The sequence below is a fragment of the Paroedura picta genome, chromosome 9 (assembly GCF_049243985.1).
Source record: "Paroedura picta isolate Pp20150507F chromosome 9, Ppicta_v3.0, whole genome shotgun sequence".
Taxonomy (NCBI): domain Eukaryota; kingdom Metazoa; phylum Chordata; class Lepidosauria; order Squamata; family Gekkonidae; genus Paroedura; species Paroedura picta.
The window spans coordinates 34,966,500-34,984,058 of record NC_135377.1 but is presented as its reverse complement, the minus strand read 5'-3'; the positions used below and the strand labels follow the sequence as shown (position 1 = coordinate 34,984,058).

General features: G+C 38.6%; 1 protein-coding gene across 10 annotated transcripts in view; it reads left to right on the top strand.

Annotated features, from left to right (window-relative positions):
• The window catches only part of CHD7 (chromodomain helicase DNA binding protein 7), a 178,538-nt gene that overhangs the window by 119,332 nt on the left and 41,647 nt on the right, over nucleotides 1–17,559 (top strand). For all 10 annotated transcript variants that reach the window (XM_077352324.1, XM_077352326.1, XM_077352327.1 and 7 more), the window contains 9 exons: nucleotides 2,918–2,973; nucleotides 4,161–4,275; nucleotides 7,894–7,977; nucleotides 8,736–8,873; nucleotides 8,969–9,090; nucleotides 9,366–9,609; nucleotides 9,992–10,168; nucleotides 11,414–11,557; nucleotides 12,936–13,191. In XM_077352324.1, coding sequence (XP_077208439.1) covers nucleotides 2,918–2,973; nucleotides 4,161–4,275; nucleotides 7,894–7,977; nucleotides 8,736–8,873; nucleotides 8,969–9,090; nucleotides 9,366–9,609; nucleotides 9,992–10,168; nucleotides 11,414–11,557; nucleotides 12,936–13,191 — 1,336 coding nt within the window. The remainder of the gene's footprint in view (nucleotides 1–2,917; nucleotides 2,974–4,160; nucleotides 4,276–7,893; nucleotides 7,978–8,735; nucleotides 8,874–8,968; nucleotides 9,091–9,365; nucleotides 9,610–9,991; nucleotides 10,169–11,413; nucleotides 11,558–12,935; nucleotides 13,192–17,559) is intronic.

Genomic DNA, 17,559 nt, shown 5'->3' with positions numbered 1-17,559 from the left:
TAATAACACTTCTGGAGACCCTATAATTGCAGTGTCAGGGACCAAATAACTTCTGGCTTCTTTTATTTCATTTCTTGTAAAATTGACAGGAAAGGATGTCTTAAAAAGCCAGCCTTAGAATATTTTCAGATATTCTTGAATATTTCTTATATTTTTGGGGAATCATCTGACGTTCCCAAAAAGCCCAGATATCACCCAGCTCTCTGAATATACCAAAAAAATGATGATACAGTATTTTTGGACTTGAAATTTCTGAATGCACATCCCTAGTAGCATCTTTAGAGGAAGGTTTATTTCACATAATCACATATACAGTTTTTTAAGGAGAGTGTCTTTACTCAGTTGCCCTCCTGTGTGTAGGTTCCTATCCTGAAACCTCAGTGCTATCTGCAGTGCATTCACAAGACCCTCCCTGAAACCATGCTGCTTATTAGTTTAAAGGTTGTTTAACCATTCAGTCCACCTTCCATATAGACATTTCCTCAATGTGCAGAATGTCAGAACTCAACAAGCTTTCTATTCATATTCCACAAGTATAGAGTTGTACTGAGAACACTCTCTGCCTTTATTTTTAAAATCAACTTTCCATGTTCCATAGGATTGAGGAAATCAGTTTACTTTCTCTTTTCCAGAACCCATCCATCAAAGTGAATTTGAGTTGCTTAACGAGATGTTAAATCAACTTTTATATCTCCAGAACGAATGATTTTTGAAAGTGTGATTCTCTTTGTAGCCTTCAGAACTTAAACTACAGTATCTAGAATTTCTTTTTCTACTGTAGGCTAATGGATACAGGATTATACTCACTGAGTCTATCAGGCAACAGAGAAGTAGCCTTCCAAAAGGGTGACTACACAATCTCTCAAGTGACTGGCAACCACTGCAGCTTGTAGTTGTTGTCCGTCATTTAGAAACATAATGCAAAGCTGTATTTTTTTAAATTTATGGAGTCATTCACGTGGCAGAGATGCATTTTCTTTTGCGGAATCAGCCTTAAGAAGAAGGCTGCTTCAAAGGACATTAACTTTGGTTGGTTATAAATAAATGCCATTATATCATTAGATCCCACATGCAAAAGTTACCTTTCCACTGGAGAATGGAAAATTGGAGCTTACTATGAAGTTTCATTCCTAATAGCTTCAGGGTAGGGCAGTATTTCACCTAAAACAGGAGGGCCCAGAGTGTTACCAATGTGTTTTGAGAAAGAAGGTGAAGCCAAGTCAGGCTGTTGCCCAGCACAGCTTCCGATAGGACACTTTTAAAATTCTTTTTGTCACTCATCTTTCCCAGGGTAAGTATATATTACCTCTCTTCTTCCTTATACTTGTATGGTTCCACTTCTCATGGCAGCCATTTGTGGTTGTACTTGCCACCCTATGTCAGAATTCTAAAGGTGCCCACAGGCTTAAAAAGACTGACCTAGAAAGGGAAAAAATAGCACTTTGTTCTGCATCTGATTTATTTCAAGATAACACTGAATTATAAAAGGAACAAATCAAATTTGAGTTAGTAGTGTATTTAGCAATAATAATAGGACTTCTATAGCACATTCAGTATTGAAAGTGTTTCATATATAACAAGTTTTTGTTATCCTTACCACCTGTAAGAGTAGATCAGGAGTAGTGTCTCCATATTGTATATGGACCGTAGGGTTGAGGTTGAGAAAGTGTTCTTTGGCTAAGCCTTATATTGCATTAATGGCAGGGTCTAGAGACCTTCTCTTTGTCTAAGCCATTGCACTGCAGAAGCTCCCAAACATACATGTCAGTTCTTGTAGCTGTTCATTTTTTTCTTTTTCTTTTTTGTCCATCAAGTGGCAGCTGACACAATACAGTTTTCAAGACAAGAGACATTCAGAGGTGGTTTGCCATTGCCTGTCTCTGACTAACAGTCTTGGTATATCTTGATGATTTAGCATCCAAATACCAATCAGAAAAAACCTTGCTTAGCTCTCTGTTCAATACCTCTCTAATAATTTCTGGGGTTTGTGTAATATTTTTAAAATTACTATGACACAGGTAAAGGGAAGCACCTCTAAATCCAATCAGTTTAATGAAAGAGTCTAATGGGTTTTTTCTCCCTTGAAATCAAAATTCTTAACTAACCCTTTATGTCGTTAAAATAATTTACGATACAATCAAAATGTGAGACTATACCCATACTTTGCTTCTCTTCAGCAGTAAGTTTGTGCCACATGCCATGTGTGCTGCATAAGTTGACATATAAAATTGTTTTGAGCTTCTTTGTCACAGTTTTATCCTTACCTAAAGGTTATGTTTTGATATTAATTTAATTTGGCTACGCTGCATGCGTGATATCTTGGCTGAATGATTTTAATTGCACCATTGAGTAAAACTAACATTATGAACAATGATGTATTAAAATTACAACTTGAAATTTAAGGTTCAGTTTTATACGATTTCTTATTTAGCAGCGTTAACAATATGGAAGCATAAACCACTGTTAAAACATTATTTGAACATGTTTCAAAAACCACAGTATAAAGTTGCCATGAGCCAGCCAAAAATAATACATATGGCATTCAGGAGTACAGTTGCTAATTGGCTGCTGCCTGAGAAAATGGTACACTTGGCTTCTGCTTAACACTGTGGGTTTGGCAGAATGCCAGAGTTGGGGTCAGGTTGTTGTGAATGAAGCTGCATGTGGTTAGGGAGGAGTTAAAATGATTCATGTCTTAGAAGCTGTAATAAGCAGTGCAGAATGTTGGTGGGTAAGCAGATGTAGGAAACTTTTTACCTATATTTTTTCTCTTTCTTTAAAAACGCTATATAATAAGACACCCTTTTGTTAAATTCTAATCCATGCCTCTTTTGAACAGCAATCTGTATTGTATGGAAGTTGGAGGTGATATTTGACACTGTTGTTCATGATTAATGCCACTGATCTCTCTTTACAGATGGAGAATGGAGAGGAGATAGAAACTGAAGAATTCTATGTAAAATACAAAAACTTGTAAGTAACCTGTAACCTTGAATCCCCTCTGCAAATATTTGAAATTTAATTTTTAAGTTCCTATTGCAAATATGAACATGCTTAATCAAAATATCAGGAGTTTAGAGCTGCTGATCTCATTTCTTTTCTTTCCATGTATATATTGTGACAAAGTACAAGACCCTTTTGGCTTTACTGCAGAATTGGAACAGGGTGTCCAAAACGTTGAGGATGCAGAATACTTAGGGATGAATGTACTGTCAGTATATACTTCTGTTGGCTTGTGCAGGGAATCATTTTAGTTTTAAAGCCCCAGCTTATCAATAAATGTATTAATACTAAGAAAATCCAAATGTACCTTTAAGACTCACAAATCGGTTTAATCACAGAGCATGAGCTGTATATTACCTACTTCATCAGATGTTGGCTGCAAACTAAGTAAATTAGTTTGTGGAATGTTTATGCAGCAGTTAATGGGACAATGATAAAATAAAGATTTATTAACAGAGAAATTAGAAGTACAAATATATTTGTGAATAAATTCATGTTCTACCAGTTCACATTCAATATATTCATTTGTTGCATAGATTAGAATGACCAAGAAGACTATCTTTCATTTGAAAAGCTATCTGAGGAAGTGTGCATGCACATAAAACCTTATACTTTGAATAAAAGGGGCCACTGGACTCAAACTTTGTTCTGCTGGACTATCCCTATGATTCCATAATATGTACACATTTTTCCAAGTTAATTGTATAGCCATGAATCAGTGTTATTCATCATATGTATTAAATGTATCCATGCTATATTAATATGTATATGTGATGTACGTGCAACAATAGGAGGCCAAAAGTAACCTTTCATAGTGACAACATAACACCAAAATCAAGGAAAGGGGAAAATTCCCCTGTCCCTATATTGTCACCTTGATAATCAGTGAAATCCCTCCTCTCTCGAGAATGCAATGAACTCATTTGCTTCCAGGGAAGATGCCTGGGCACTATGTGATATTTAATTTACATATGTTGACTATTAAGTGTTTTTCCAAAAATGTCAATAAGAATACTTGGAGAATATATAATATAATTTTAATATAATACAACTACTTTACATAAACCTCATCAAGTAAATACCAAACTGGGACAAAATATTTAGAGAATGGTACGTTTTGGGTTTATGTCTTTAAATTAGTTTGTTCCATCTTTTAGCTCTTATCTTCACTGTCAATGGGCATCTGTGGAAGTATTGGACAAAGACAGAAGAATTCAGCAAAAAATTAAAAGATTTAAAGCAAAGCAGGGCCAAAATAAGTTCCTTTCAGAGGTATGTTTTTGGGTTGGGGGGTACTTATTCAGTAATATATTTGCATAAAATTTGGAATGTATTGATAGAGACTTATGCTTGTCACTTTAACTGTTATTGGGGATTGTGTGTACCACTGATACTGAAAGTTTTGGATAGTAAAAGGGTTGAACTGTTTTACAGATTACTGTGATGATTGATTATATTAATACCATAGTCATCCTTGTAACCCCTGTAATAATTTTTTTCTGCAAGTGAACAACAATTGCTTGATAGCATTTTAATCCAACATCACAATTATTAAAAAATCTTATGAAAGTAAACTGAATCTGTGTCCTGCAAACACACATACCCAAATCTAAATTTCTTTCACATGCTGAAATGAATTATGTTTTGCAGAACAACTTTATTTTAGTTCCAGAGGGCTGCTGTATTAGTGTGTTACAATCAAAACAATTAAGTGTCTTGTGAAATCTTGAATACTAACACATTTGTTGTAGCATAAGTTGTTGTGGGTGAGGTCCTACCTTTTCAAATATATCACGTATTTTCTGTTGGCAAATAAATCAGTATTTAAATCATACACATATGTATGATTGATTTGTATGTGTAATATGAATGAATACAAAATCCAGTCTGAATGGATGTGGATCGCTAGCACAGGTACTGAGAGAAAAAGGATATATAACAGTTGTGATTATTCTATTTCAAGTTTTTAGAACAGGATTGCAGAAAACCTAGTTGACAATACTTTCCAATAGCTTCAAACTCAGGACAGATAACCAGCATACAAACTGCCTCTATCACCCAATACTACAGACCTGGCCCACATGACTTTTGTAGATTCAGCCCCTGTGATCTCCTACAACATAGTCTTTTTTGGTGGTCAGAATAGATCTTCTTCCTTTTTCTTGAGTTTAAAAGCTTGTTGGATATAACCCATTGTTTCTATCAAGTCTTCTTCAGCTGCTATATATATCTTTCCACCTTCATATTTCGCTAAGGGGTAAGTGGGTGGAGAGTGGGTGGGGCCAGTCCGGGTGAGGGGCCAATTGGAAGGTGCAAAATGCCTTCCGATTGGCCCCTCACCAGGACAGACAGCAGTTCTAACCAATCGGGTGAGGGCACAATCTAGTCCTTCACCAGGACAGGACAGAAAGGCTTCTAAGGCCCTCGCCAGGACAAGCTAGAAAGCGACAGGGAAGTGGCAGGACACTGTGAGTAAAGAAGGAGGCCTTCCCCTCGGGCCTAGAAGCACACCCGGAGCCTCTTTGAGGCCCGAGGGGCTTCTAGGTTCAAGGGGGAGGCTGCGCCGCTGCCGGGAGGAGGGGGGAAGCAGGCCTTCCCACCGGGCCCAGAAATGCCGCACCCGGGGGCAATGCTGCCTCTATGTGTCTGCTGGGCAGACACGGCTGGGGGGGGGGCTTTCATGAGAACGGGCTTTGAATCTAGTATATATATAACAGATGTGAGAACTGAATACCGGCTTGCAGAACTCAACAGAAAAGAATCTCATGGTGATGATGAGCAATTTCCCATCACCACCCTCTGTACTATGAATAAGTAGAACCAGTTTATATATCTATGCCACAAGTACATCATGTTCAATTGTATGATAGGCCACCAGATAGATCTAATGGGATCAATAGTTGGCAGGTTTTTTTCCTTTCACTCTCTAGGTGGGTACTGTTAATGTCACAGGTATTGCCTGATTGTCATACTCTAGCTGAAAACTAGGCTTTCTGGGATCTAAAAAGCCATTTTTATGCATATGTGCCTGCTGCTAGATGGTCACTGCTCAGGCAATAAACCTCCTCAAGAAAGGAAGATTGTTGGCAGGGCTACAGGAAGCCAGAGTGTCATATCTAATTCTGAGCAATAGCCGAATAGGACTTGTTTTTAAAATCCACACAATGAATTCTTGTTCAGATAGAGCATTTTTTTCTGCAGAACTGCTGACACTCCCTCCCTCCCCCTAAAAACACCAGCTATGAACACTTCCAGTGCCAATTGTAGTAGCGAGAAGCTAGGAGCAGAAAAAGCACACAGGACATATTTTTTGCTTCAACCCTCCCTCCTCATGCTGGCCAGCTATTTGGGGGTCTGGGGTTAGAGAGAGACAGAGAAAGAGGCTCCATGAATTGTGGGGGGAAGAGAATATTGTGCACAAGAGAGAAACTGAAATGGATGCAAACAAAACAGGAGAAGAATGAGCCTGACTGTTTAAAGGCTGAAAGTCAAGTTGTATTTAATTAATGCAATTCTCTTTTCAAAAGTTGCTAAGAAATTATTCTCAGTCAACTGATGATGATTCAGTATTTGGGTACACAGAGCAAGGATTGACAAAGCCATTCACTATTCAAAATACTCTAAGTTGACTGGAACTTCACAGTGACACTGGCAGCTGCAAAGAGGGATGTCTTCAAAAATGCTGTAGTATAATTCTCTAAGTATCTACCATATTTAGTCAGCTCTGATACAAGTTAAGAGTAATATTTATTCAAATCCTTTCCCTTTCAACTTTATCAGATGTTTGTATTTATGTATGTATTTATCTATTTATGTATTACATTTGTATACCGCCCTACCTTGAGGCTTGATTGGGTCAAATAGAAATATAACAATGATAATAATAATAATAAAAACGACAGAAGATAACAATTTAAACAGGATAACAATCAAACAGGTCCATGGTTCAGTTCAGGTCCATGGATTCCTGAGAGGGTGGGCCTACTATAAGGTGGTAAAGGTGCTTGGAAATAGCAATGGCCAAGATCTGCTAGCTGATAAAGTAGCTGTCATACGGCTAGTGGGTAATGTATGTAGATGAGATATCTAACCCAGTGTCTTGAGAAGAAATTAGTAGTATCCATGCCTATCATAATCAAACAATGACATTCATCTCAACACCATCAGATCTACAGAATCCAGGCCAATTTTATAATTTCACACCCATTTCATGTCTTGCCAGTTGCATATAGACAGCTACAAAGAGTAGCTGTTACCTGGGAGAGAATATTATTGCCTGAACTTTAGTCTGAACTTGTTCAGCATCAACATGCATTTTGATAAACTTTATCCCTGTAAGCTTGGTTAGTATTGTTCCCATATTGCATTTGTGGCTGTGATATTTGAATCGGGGGCTTGGTGACACTTTGTTACACTAATTTTGTGATGATGAAGGAGGAAACAAAAAAACCCGTATAGTTGGATTTTATTTACTTGTTCTGGAATATGATTCTGTTAATCCAGTTTATATGGCAAGTAGACTACTATTTTTACAGCACTTACTGTATACAGTTTTTTTATTGCAGGCTGCAGTTTTCAAGAATGATAAATGCATTGCATGCCATAAGCCTTTTTGATTGCTCATTAGTGAATTGTAATTTCACACTTCATTTAAAATATTCTTAAACATTCTCACACAGTAAAAGGTTTCACACAGTAATTAAGAAGCCCAGTTAACAAAGTCTGAGAAGTCTGATTCCCTCATGGGGAACAATCTTACTCAATTTTTGCATTTCAATTAACATGTCGAAGTTTGCCAAATACACATTTTGTATTTGCTTTGGCCCATTTTTTATTTTTTGAAAGTAATACATGCTCATAAAATTTTTGATCTTCCATTTTCCTTAACAGATTGATGATGAACTTTTTAATCCTGACTACGTTGAAATTGATCGGATACTGGATGTTTCACATAGCAAGGATGATAATGAAGAGGTAATATATTTATAAAGCTGTTTTGTTTCAATATAAGCAATACAGGGCATGTTTTTTCAGTTTGCTGTAGATGTATGTTGCAGAGATTAAGCAATGTTTGGCTGGAAAGCATGTATGCATCTTAGTGTCTGTAATTTTATTTGTTTTAATACTGATGATAGCAAAATGACAAGATATAATACAGGGTGTCCTAAGAGATAGACTCTTGGATTTAAACCTTTTCAGCTCTGATCTTTGGTCACCCTTATCCTTGAGCAGCCTAATGCAGTAATAGTATCCCATGTCCTTTAAAATAAACAGCTCTTTACGGTAGTATTTAAAATTTGTATTAAATGTTATTTTTATAAAATAAACTTTAAAATTAAAATACTAGAAAATTCTGAGACTTTTGTGATGTTATATTCCTTTCTAGGAAATATATTGTTTATTGATCAATATATTTATTTCTTGAAGTCCAGCATTAATCATATAGTAACTAAATTATTGTTAAATAATTTTATATTTCATCATTCTCCTCAACCTTCATGCTCACGAAAATGGGCATAATCACTTACTTCATTCCCTGGAAGTGTAGTGGAATATTTATGTAAACGAATAGCTTATAAAAGCCTATCATCCTCTGGTTGCTGAAATGTTTTCATGCTAAAAGATCATAGATTATTGCTTGTTCTGCATTATGATTCTTGTTGCAGCTATGCTTACAGAACAGACATTATTTTCATTTAATCTAACTTCTTGTTTCTTGTTTAAAAACAAAGCCTGTGACTCATTATTTGGTGAAATGGTGTTCACTTCCATATGAAGACAGCACGTGGGAATTAAAGCAAGATATAGACCAGGCAAAGATTGAAGAATTTGAAAAACTAATGTCTAGGGAGCCAGAAACAGAACGTGTGGTAAGATTTGGCTCTATATAGAAGTTGTTCCTTGAAAATAGCACAGTAATGTGGTTTTTAGTAACCACTAATACGATTTGCTGTATTTAAAACAGGAACGACCTCCTGCTGATGATTGGAAGAAGTCAGAAAGTTCCAGGGAATATAAAAATAACAACAAACTCAGGGAATACCAGTTGGAAGGAGTTAACTGGCTTCTTTTCAATTGGTACAACACGTATGTAAAGTAACTTTATTGTAAAAATACTGCCTTAGCACAGCTAAATCGTTTTACATCTGCAATCTTGAAATTTTGGGGTGGGTTTTAGGAATGTTTTAGAAATACAAATCTATAGAATTTCTATTCACTGCTCTCAAAAAATTACTTCCAATGCATCTTGGTGTAGTAAAATTCTACCAACATTCAATTGAAATAAAGTTTTTTAAAATCATGTCTTTAGAATTGAAACATACTTTCCTTATTAAACGTTTATTGCTGTTTATTTATTGCAGGCGAAACTGCATTTTAGCAGATGAAATGGGACTGGGGAAAACCATTCAGTCTATTACATTTCTCTATGAGATATATTTGAAAGGCATCCATGGTCCTTTTTTGGTTATTGCCCCATTGTCTACAATCCCCAATTGGGAAAGGGAATTCCGCACCTGGACAGAATTAAATGTTGTTGTATATCATGGGAGTCAAGCCAGCCGACGGACCATTCAGTCATATGAAATGTATTTCAAGGACCCTCAGGTAAAAGTTGCTTCTAACATGTTGCAAAGTATGGCTCCTTTCTTCCTGGTCATTCTTCTCTTTTGTTTAAGCCAGAAAAATGGATACAAAGATGTTTTCTGATGACTTTTTATCTTGTTGCTCAAACTTCCAAAATTAGGATGTAGAAAAGGTATTGGTTGTTTTTCAGTTTTGCATAAAGAAAGGTACATTGCTTGCAGATACGCAGGCACTATTTTAAAGCTGCTGTGGTGTTTTCTTGTCCATTTGCATCTAGATTTTTCAGACAACTTGCAAATTTAAGCATTTACTAGACTGTAGAATGGTAAACAAAGTTGGATAAACTGAATCACTTTTATTAAGTTTTATTATTAATCTGATTAGGTTATTTCTGTACTTTTAGGGTCGTGTGATTAAGGGGTCATACAGATTTCATGCCATCATCACTACATTTGAAATGATTTTGACTGATTGTCCTGAGCTCCGTAACATTCCATGGCGCTGTGTGATAATTGATGAAGCCCACAGGTTGAAGAACAGAAATTGCAAGCTATTGGAAGGGCTCAAGATGATGGACCTGGTGGGTGTTGATTACTCATAGAGTGCTAGGAAAGTTTGTGTACCTGGCCATGTTGATCAGATAGTAAATGTTTTAGTGGAAACCTTCCCTAAAGTTGTTAACTTTCTTTTAAAAATAAATTAATAAAACCCTGTTTAAGCCAAGTCAAACCATAATGATCCCCTCAGTGACCTACATATTTCTGAAGAACTCCAATATACTCATAAATTAAAACTGTCTATCAGGATTTGTTGATCCAGTGGATCAGAAATATTATTTAAAAAATTTATATTCACCATTCTGCTCATTCAGGGCCACTAAGGCAGCTTGTTTTTTTGAGTTCCAGTTGCTTGATGTAAAGATTATTGTCGACAAATTAAAAGTGCGGTTTAGTTTTTGCCCCAGTTTTTAACATATGCTAATACTAACATATCAATGGGATGTTGCAGTACTTGATTGTAGAACCCGGCAGTCTAAGACAATATATCACATCTAAAATAAATTGTATCACATTTAACATTAATTTTAGAAAGAATAGCATGTATTTTGGTTTTGTAAAGAAATCCTATATAAATACCATATATCATTACATTAGAACAAGTGAGAACCTGTAAGGAATTTACAGGAAGGGGGCATCACATTTCCCCTTCTTTTGCTTCCTACTGTCTCTCCACCCCTTTTCTGTCACAGTTTCTATCTCTTCTTCCATTATTTTCTTTCTTGCCCCCCCTTCTTTGTCATTGTACCTCAGTCTTTCTTTCTGCATCCCTTCCTTGTCACTCTTTCTCCTTCCCTGCAAGTCTTGCCTGACTGTCCATCCCCCTCCCCTATAGTTAGTTGTCTTGCTTATACAGAGGCAGTGACAGCAAAGCAGAAACATTGGGGGGCACAGAAGCACCACCTTATATATCATATAATTTTGCACATGATAGTAATCCTAATTTAGCATTTTTTGTGATTGTACTAATCTAGACAATATAGTGCTACTGAGTAATTGCAAATTTTTTGAAAAACGAAAAGCTATGCAATAACAGAAGCATTTGACTTTTTGTTACGTATCATGATGACTAGTAACGATAAAAGATGGCAATAATGACTTGATTAAAACCTGCTTTTTATTTAAAAAAGAGTGAATTACATTCAGCAAGAAACAAATTCTGGGAGAGCAAGTTGTTACAAGACATGGTGGTGTGAAGAGAAACCTAGACTTGCTGTGATTTGTGGCTAAAAAGTTCACTTGTGTTTCTAAATGTTTGTGTCTTGCAGGAACACAAGGTGCTTCTTACAGGTACTCCACTTCAAAACACTGTGGAAGAGCTGTTCAGTTTGCTTCATTTCTTGGAACCAGGTCGTTTTCCTTCAGAAACCACATTTATGCAAGAGTTTGGTGATCTTAAAACTGAGGAACAGGTAAATTAACAGTATTTTCTTTCCCTACATAAATATGTTGATCATTTGACCAACCCCTGACTTCAAACCAGTCACCGAAAGGTTCACATCAGAGCAAGGGAAACTAAGTGTTTTCTCCTTTGATCAGTGGTCTCAATCTGGGGGTCGGGACACCTTTGGGGGCCGAACGACCCTCTCACAGGAGTTGCAGCAGGGCCAACAGCTTGGCCAAGGGGGGGGGGCACCACCACTGTTGCCACTCCTGAAGGCACCCACCAATTTATAACCAATTTATGTACAATCATGAACAATGGATCTTTATGCCTTTGGTCAGTTGCGGTTTAATTTCTGTGAAAGAACACTTGCATAATTTTATCGTTGGGGGTCACCACAACATGAGGAACTGTATTAAAGGGTTGTGGCATTGGGAAGGCTGAGAACCACTGCCTTTGATGATAAACCTCTATCCCAGCAAGTTCAAAATTAGTGGCTTCATACTGCCCTTTGTTGCTGAAGATATTCACTTCAGTTTTAGCGGGATTTGGGGTCATTTTGAACAACCCCTCCATTCACACATACACTCACACATATGTATTTTGTGCAAGATACATTGGAAGAAACCTACCTTGGTAACACTACACACAAACACATCAGTTTGTAATGTGCAAATGGGCATTTCAATTTATAGACAAATATTTATTTACTTCCAGTATTCTTAACCATAGTCACTCAGCAGTAGAAAAAAGGATAATATTGACCGTGGAGGAAATGACTGTTAAATATACAATTAAGTATATACTGGATTGCCCAATTCATATAGTGCCTTCTACGTACAGTAAGAAACACCAGCAAAGAAGCATCTTAGTAGAAGATTAGACTCAGTTCTGATTTGTTTTCAATACACAAACTGGCAAATGTACTTGCTATCGAGCTTGACAGTTGACTAAACCTCATTAATTAAGGGAGGAAATATTAACACTAGATTCATAAAGGAAGAATACAGAGTTCTCATTTCAAGAAATTAGGTTACAAATCTGATGTCATAACTTGTCAATAATATTATGTATACCGTTAATTTACTAAGTTTGTGTGGGTTTTTTTCACTTGGTGAACACTTTTTTTAATAGTTGTCCAATTGAATATCTGGTTTTCAGTTCAGTAGTTTTTAATCATAGTATTGTTGGGTTTCATATTTATTTATTGTGCTAGATTTGTTTTATACTGGAATGCCTAGGCAGATTAGTACACAGTGATACTATTTGCATTTTGGGGTTCAAATTGCAGTATTATAGTTAAGAGTTACATGTAAGAGGACTAGCCAAGTATGGAAAGGGTTCTGATACGAGTACAGAAGGTGCTGTTTTTACTGCTTTCAAAAGCAACTGTTTGACTATCCTAGGTGCAAAAACTACAAGGTATTCTTAAGCCAATGATGTTAAGACGTCTTAAAGAAGATGTGGAAAAGAACCTGGCTCCTAAGGAAGAAACTATTATTGAAGTTGAATTGACAAACATTCAGAAGAAATATTATAGAGCCATTCTTGAAAAGAACTTTACATTTCTGTCAAAAGGTGGTGGTCAAGCAAATGTACCCAATCTCTTAAACACTATGATGGAATTAAGAAAATGCTGCAATCATCCATACCTTATCAATGGTAGGCCTAATTTTTATTTATTTTTTAAAATTATTACAGGAGTGAGTTAGTGTTTATCTATAGAAGTTACAATGTATTTTAGGTTAAGTATTATTTGAACAGTTTTGGTAAACCTACTGTCTAGTACAGGGGTAGTCAAACTGCGGCCCTCCAGATGTCCATGGACTACAATTCCTAGGAGCCCCTGCCAATGAAAGCTGGCAAGGGCTCCCCCTGGTCTAGTACATTAGAACGGAGTAATGCAGAACATTCTCATGCCATTCACTAAGTGAAACGTCCTCTACTTTATTCAATACAAAGTTCACTCTTACTCCACAAAGGAATGAAAATAGGTATCAAGGGGGGAATAGTATATTACAAGTTTAGATGGAAGCAAGAATTTCTGGGCACGTGTGACTTGTTCAGGGCTGCAAAAGTCTGCTTACTGTGGCCGTATTTCTGTGGTTTTAGGCATTAGTGTGGCTGAACAGTGAACTAGAAGATGAGCTTCATCATCCTGATCGCTGTGATAAATTCAGTGATGAAAGAAAAGTAAACTGTTATTCATAAAGCCAAGATAGGAACAGCATGCCAATTAATAACCCAAATCATTCCTGCTGGTTAAAAAAAAATGTTCTCCACCATCACAACTCACAAACACAATTCTGTTCCTCCCAGGCCTGTTCTGTCTTCTTGTATTTCTGTTGTAGTTGCTGCAGTACAAACATAATCTACTTTCTCATTCATGTGTCCAGCCAGTTTCCCTTGGGGAATGTCACACATTGCTGAGTTCTGCTTTTCTGGACACAGGAGGTAGACCTAAAAGAACCTGTGTTTCATAATTTCCTCTCCTGTGGAAGTGAGCTGCAGCCTGTACTCTGAAATTTGAGTCAGACTGAAAGCAGGCTAGGGCAGTGCCTAGAGTGATAAGGAAATTGAGCATGCCTTGTCAGGTTTCCCTTGATGTTGCACTTCTTTTATCTAATGCAAGACTTTTTATAATGTTAATAATGTAAATCAAGGAGTTGTGATGAAGATAGGGGGGTGAAAACCTTTGGGAATCCTTCCTGCACAGTAGCAGTCAGGTTTATGGCTGGAATACTTATCCCTAAACTTTCTGATACAGTATCTGCAGAGAGGATGGGGTAGTTAGTGGTTAATTTCTTTTACCTGCTGTTTGATTTACTAGCATAAGCATTTTGTGAAAGAGTTTCTGTTCATTGAAGGTGCCTTTTCAGCACAAGTTTGTGAATGTTGTTAATAATAATCAAGTGTTTCTAACAGTTGTTTTATTAATCACATTCATAATGGGATCCAGTTTACTTGTTCACATGTGTAGAGCATGACTGAAACTTCCTAACATTGGAAGTCCAGTTTGTTGCAGCATTAGAATGCTGGTATCTGGACAATCTGGAATTTATTCTCCTCCAACCAAAAGATTTCTAGTTTGTGGGCAAGAAACAAACTCCAGTTTAACTATGCACACATATTTGGAAGGCATGGCATATAAAACTTCCAAAAGTAGATAATCTTACATAGTGCTTCATAGGTGAAAGGAGAATGGAGAAATGTGTGACCAAGCCAAAAAACGTTCACGTCCATTGAGAACAAGTCTGTTATAAACAGTATAGATACAACCATGCTCTTAAGACCTCATGAGTTTATTCCATTTTATTCTTATGACAGCCTTTAGTTAGGCTAAAAGTATTCATTTTAAAAGAATTCATATCTTCCTGGTTCAAGTTCATTGTATTGCACTGAATCTTTATACAGTGTTGTGCATAGAGGCAATCTGTGAGGAAATGAAGGGATGCAAGATGAAAAAAATGTGATTGAATGCAGAGTAAGGAGGTGAGGTTACAGTCTGTCACAAGATGTCATAGTCCCATTGTATACGGCACTGGTCAGACCACACCTGGAGTACTGTGTGCAGTTCTGGAGGCCTCACTTCAAGAAGGACGTAGATAAAATTGAAAGGGTACAGAGGAGAGCGACGAAGATGATCTGGGGCCAAGGGACCAAGCCCTATGAAGATAGGTTGAGGGACTTGGGAATGTTCAGCCTGGAGAAAAGGAGGTTGAGAGGGGACATGATAGCCCTCTTTAAGTATTTGAAAGGTTGTCACTTGGAGGAGGGCAGGATGCTGTTTCTGTTGGCTGCAGAGGAGAGGACACGCAGTAATGGGTTTAAACTTCAAGTACAACGATATAGGCTAGATGTCAGGAAAAGTTTTTTCAGTCAGAGCAGTTCAGCAGTGGAATAGGCTGCCTAAGGAGGTGGTGAGCTCCCCGTCACTGGCAGTCTTCAAGCAAAGGTTGGATACACACTTTTCTTGGATGCTTTAGGATGCTTAGGGCTGATCCTGCATTGAGCAGGGGGTTGGACTAGATGGCCTGTATGGCCCCTTCCAACTCTATGATTCTATGATTCTATGGTTATTGAGAACGAACCCTCTAGGGAATATGCAAAGTACCTTCTAAGCTTAATGCAAAGAGGTATTTAATACTGCCTACCTATTGCTAATCCAAGCAGAGTTATAGAATAAGGGATACTGGTTAGTGATACTTTTTATGAGCTATTAAATTTGTTTGACCTAACATGCTGTGTTAGGAATGACTTGGGTATATACTATGAAACATGTTTCATATTAACAGTAGAAGTAATAAAGCGGCTTGTGGTTGCCTCCTTAAATGGCCTCCTTTCAAGACTTTCTATGAACTGGAGCCAACAGACTTAAAGAACCACCTTTCCCTGCATATTCCCATGAGGTAGCTTTGGTCTTCTCACCAAAGTCTGTTGCCAGAGCCCCTTTTGTTTAAGGTGCTTTTGGCAAAAGTCTGATCACAAGCTTTCTTCACTGAACTTCTAGAACAGCTTCCCAAAGGAGTTCAGAAAGGGACTTCTGTTTTTCTGGCAAGGTTGCAAAAAGGTTATTCTCAATAATTTTTTTTTTGGGGGGGAGGGGGGAAGTAGAGCCTGGGCAAAAGGGAAATAACCTACTGATAGAGACATACTGTGCTTTTAGATTAGTTTTTAGTCTTTTATGTTGTCTTTTTAAATGTAAGTTTTATCAGGTAACTTTTTTATTCACACTCACCTTGGGTCTTGTGATGCACAGGCTAAAGGTAGGCATATAAATACTTCAAATCAAATCTTTAACCACTCCTCGCGGAGCGGATAAAATAAAGGAGTAAGGGCCCCGAGGTCAGGCCCTGTCTGGGATGAGGAAGGGTGCCAATAGGCCCCTTCCCCCGGACTGACAATCGGAGGGCCCAATTGGCAGGCGCGATTGGGGCCTCCGATTGTCAGTCCGCTGGCAAGGGACCAATTGCGAGCCGCACGCAGCACGGCTCACAATTGGTCCCTTGCCGGCAGACTGTGCGCCTCCCGATCCGCCCCCCTCTGAGTTCGGCTGCATACTACCGGCCGCCACCATTCCCTCGCTTCCCGTCCAGAGGGACGGTCGCGCCGCAGGGCGCCAGCCGCGCAGCCGCTCCCACCTGCCGCACAAGCACCGGCCGCGCTGCCGCCGCCGACTACACTTCACCCGCTGGCCCAGACAGCCAGCAGTGGCCGGCGGCGAAAACTTTGGGACTGGCAGCGGTGGCGCCGCACGCCACCATGTAGCGCCAGCCTCCCAGCTCCAGGGCCGCCACCCGCAGTCGCTCCCGCCTGCCGTCCAAGCACCGCCCTCTGCCCACGAGACATCACCCGCCCAGCCAGCCACAAGTGCCCAGCGCCGGGAGCTCAGGGAGCGGCCTCGCCCCCAAAACACCAGGTAGGCTGTGATGCTGGGGGGGGGGGCGCAGGACAGGGATGGAATTCACCACCAAAGCCGCAGGGCCGCGCCGCCCTCATGGACATCCCTGCTAGCACCCGCTGTATTTGGAGTGCAGCAGGCTTAGTTACTAGTAGATAAATAAAACTCAGCTTGGTGTAGTGGTTAGGAGTACGGAGTTCTAATCTAGTGAGTTGGCTTGATTCCACACTCCCCCACGTGCAACCAGCTGGGTGACCTTGGGCTCACCACAGCACTGATAGAGTTGTTCTGACTGAGCAGTAATATCAGCGCTCTCTCAGCCTCACCTAACTCACAGGGTGTCTGTTGTGGGGAGAGGGAAGGCGAATGTAAGCCGCTTTGAGACTCCTTCGGATACAGAAAAGCGGCATATAAGAACTAACCATTCTTCTTCATAACTATTACTTGAGAAGCTTATCCCATCATGGAAAAAGTATAGAAAACCAAGATGATTACGAGGTTACAGTATCTTCTGGGACTTTTCAGTTCAGAAAAGATACTATTAAAGTGGGACACGAGAGAGTTTTACAAATTATGCATTGGGAGGAGGGAGTTGGCAAAGAAAATTTTTCTCCCTCTTCCAAAATACG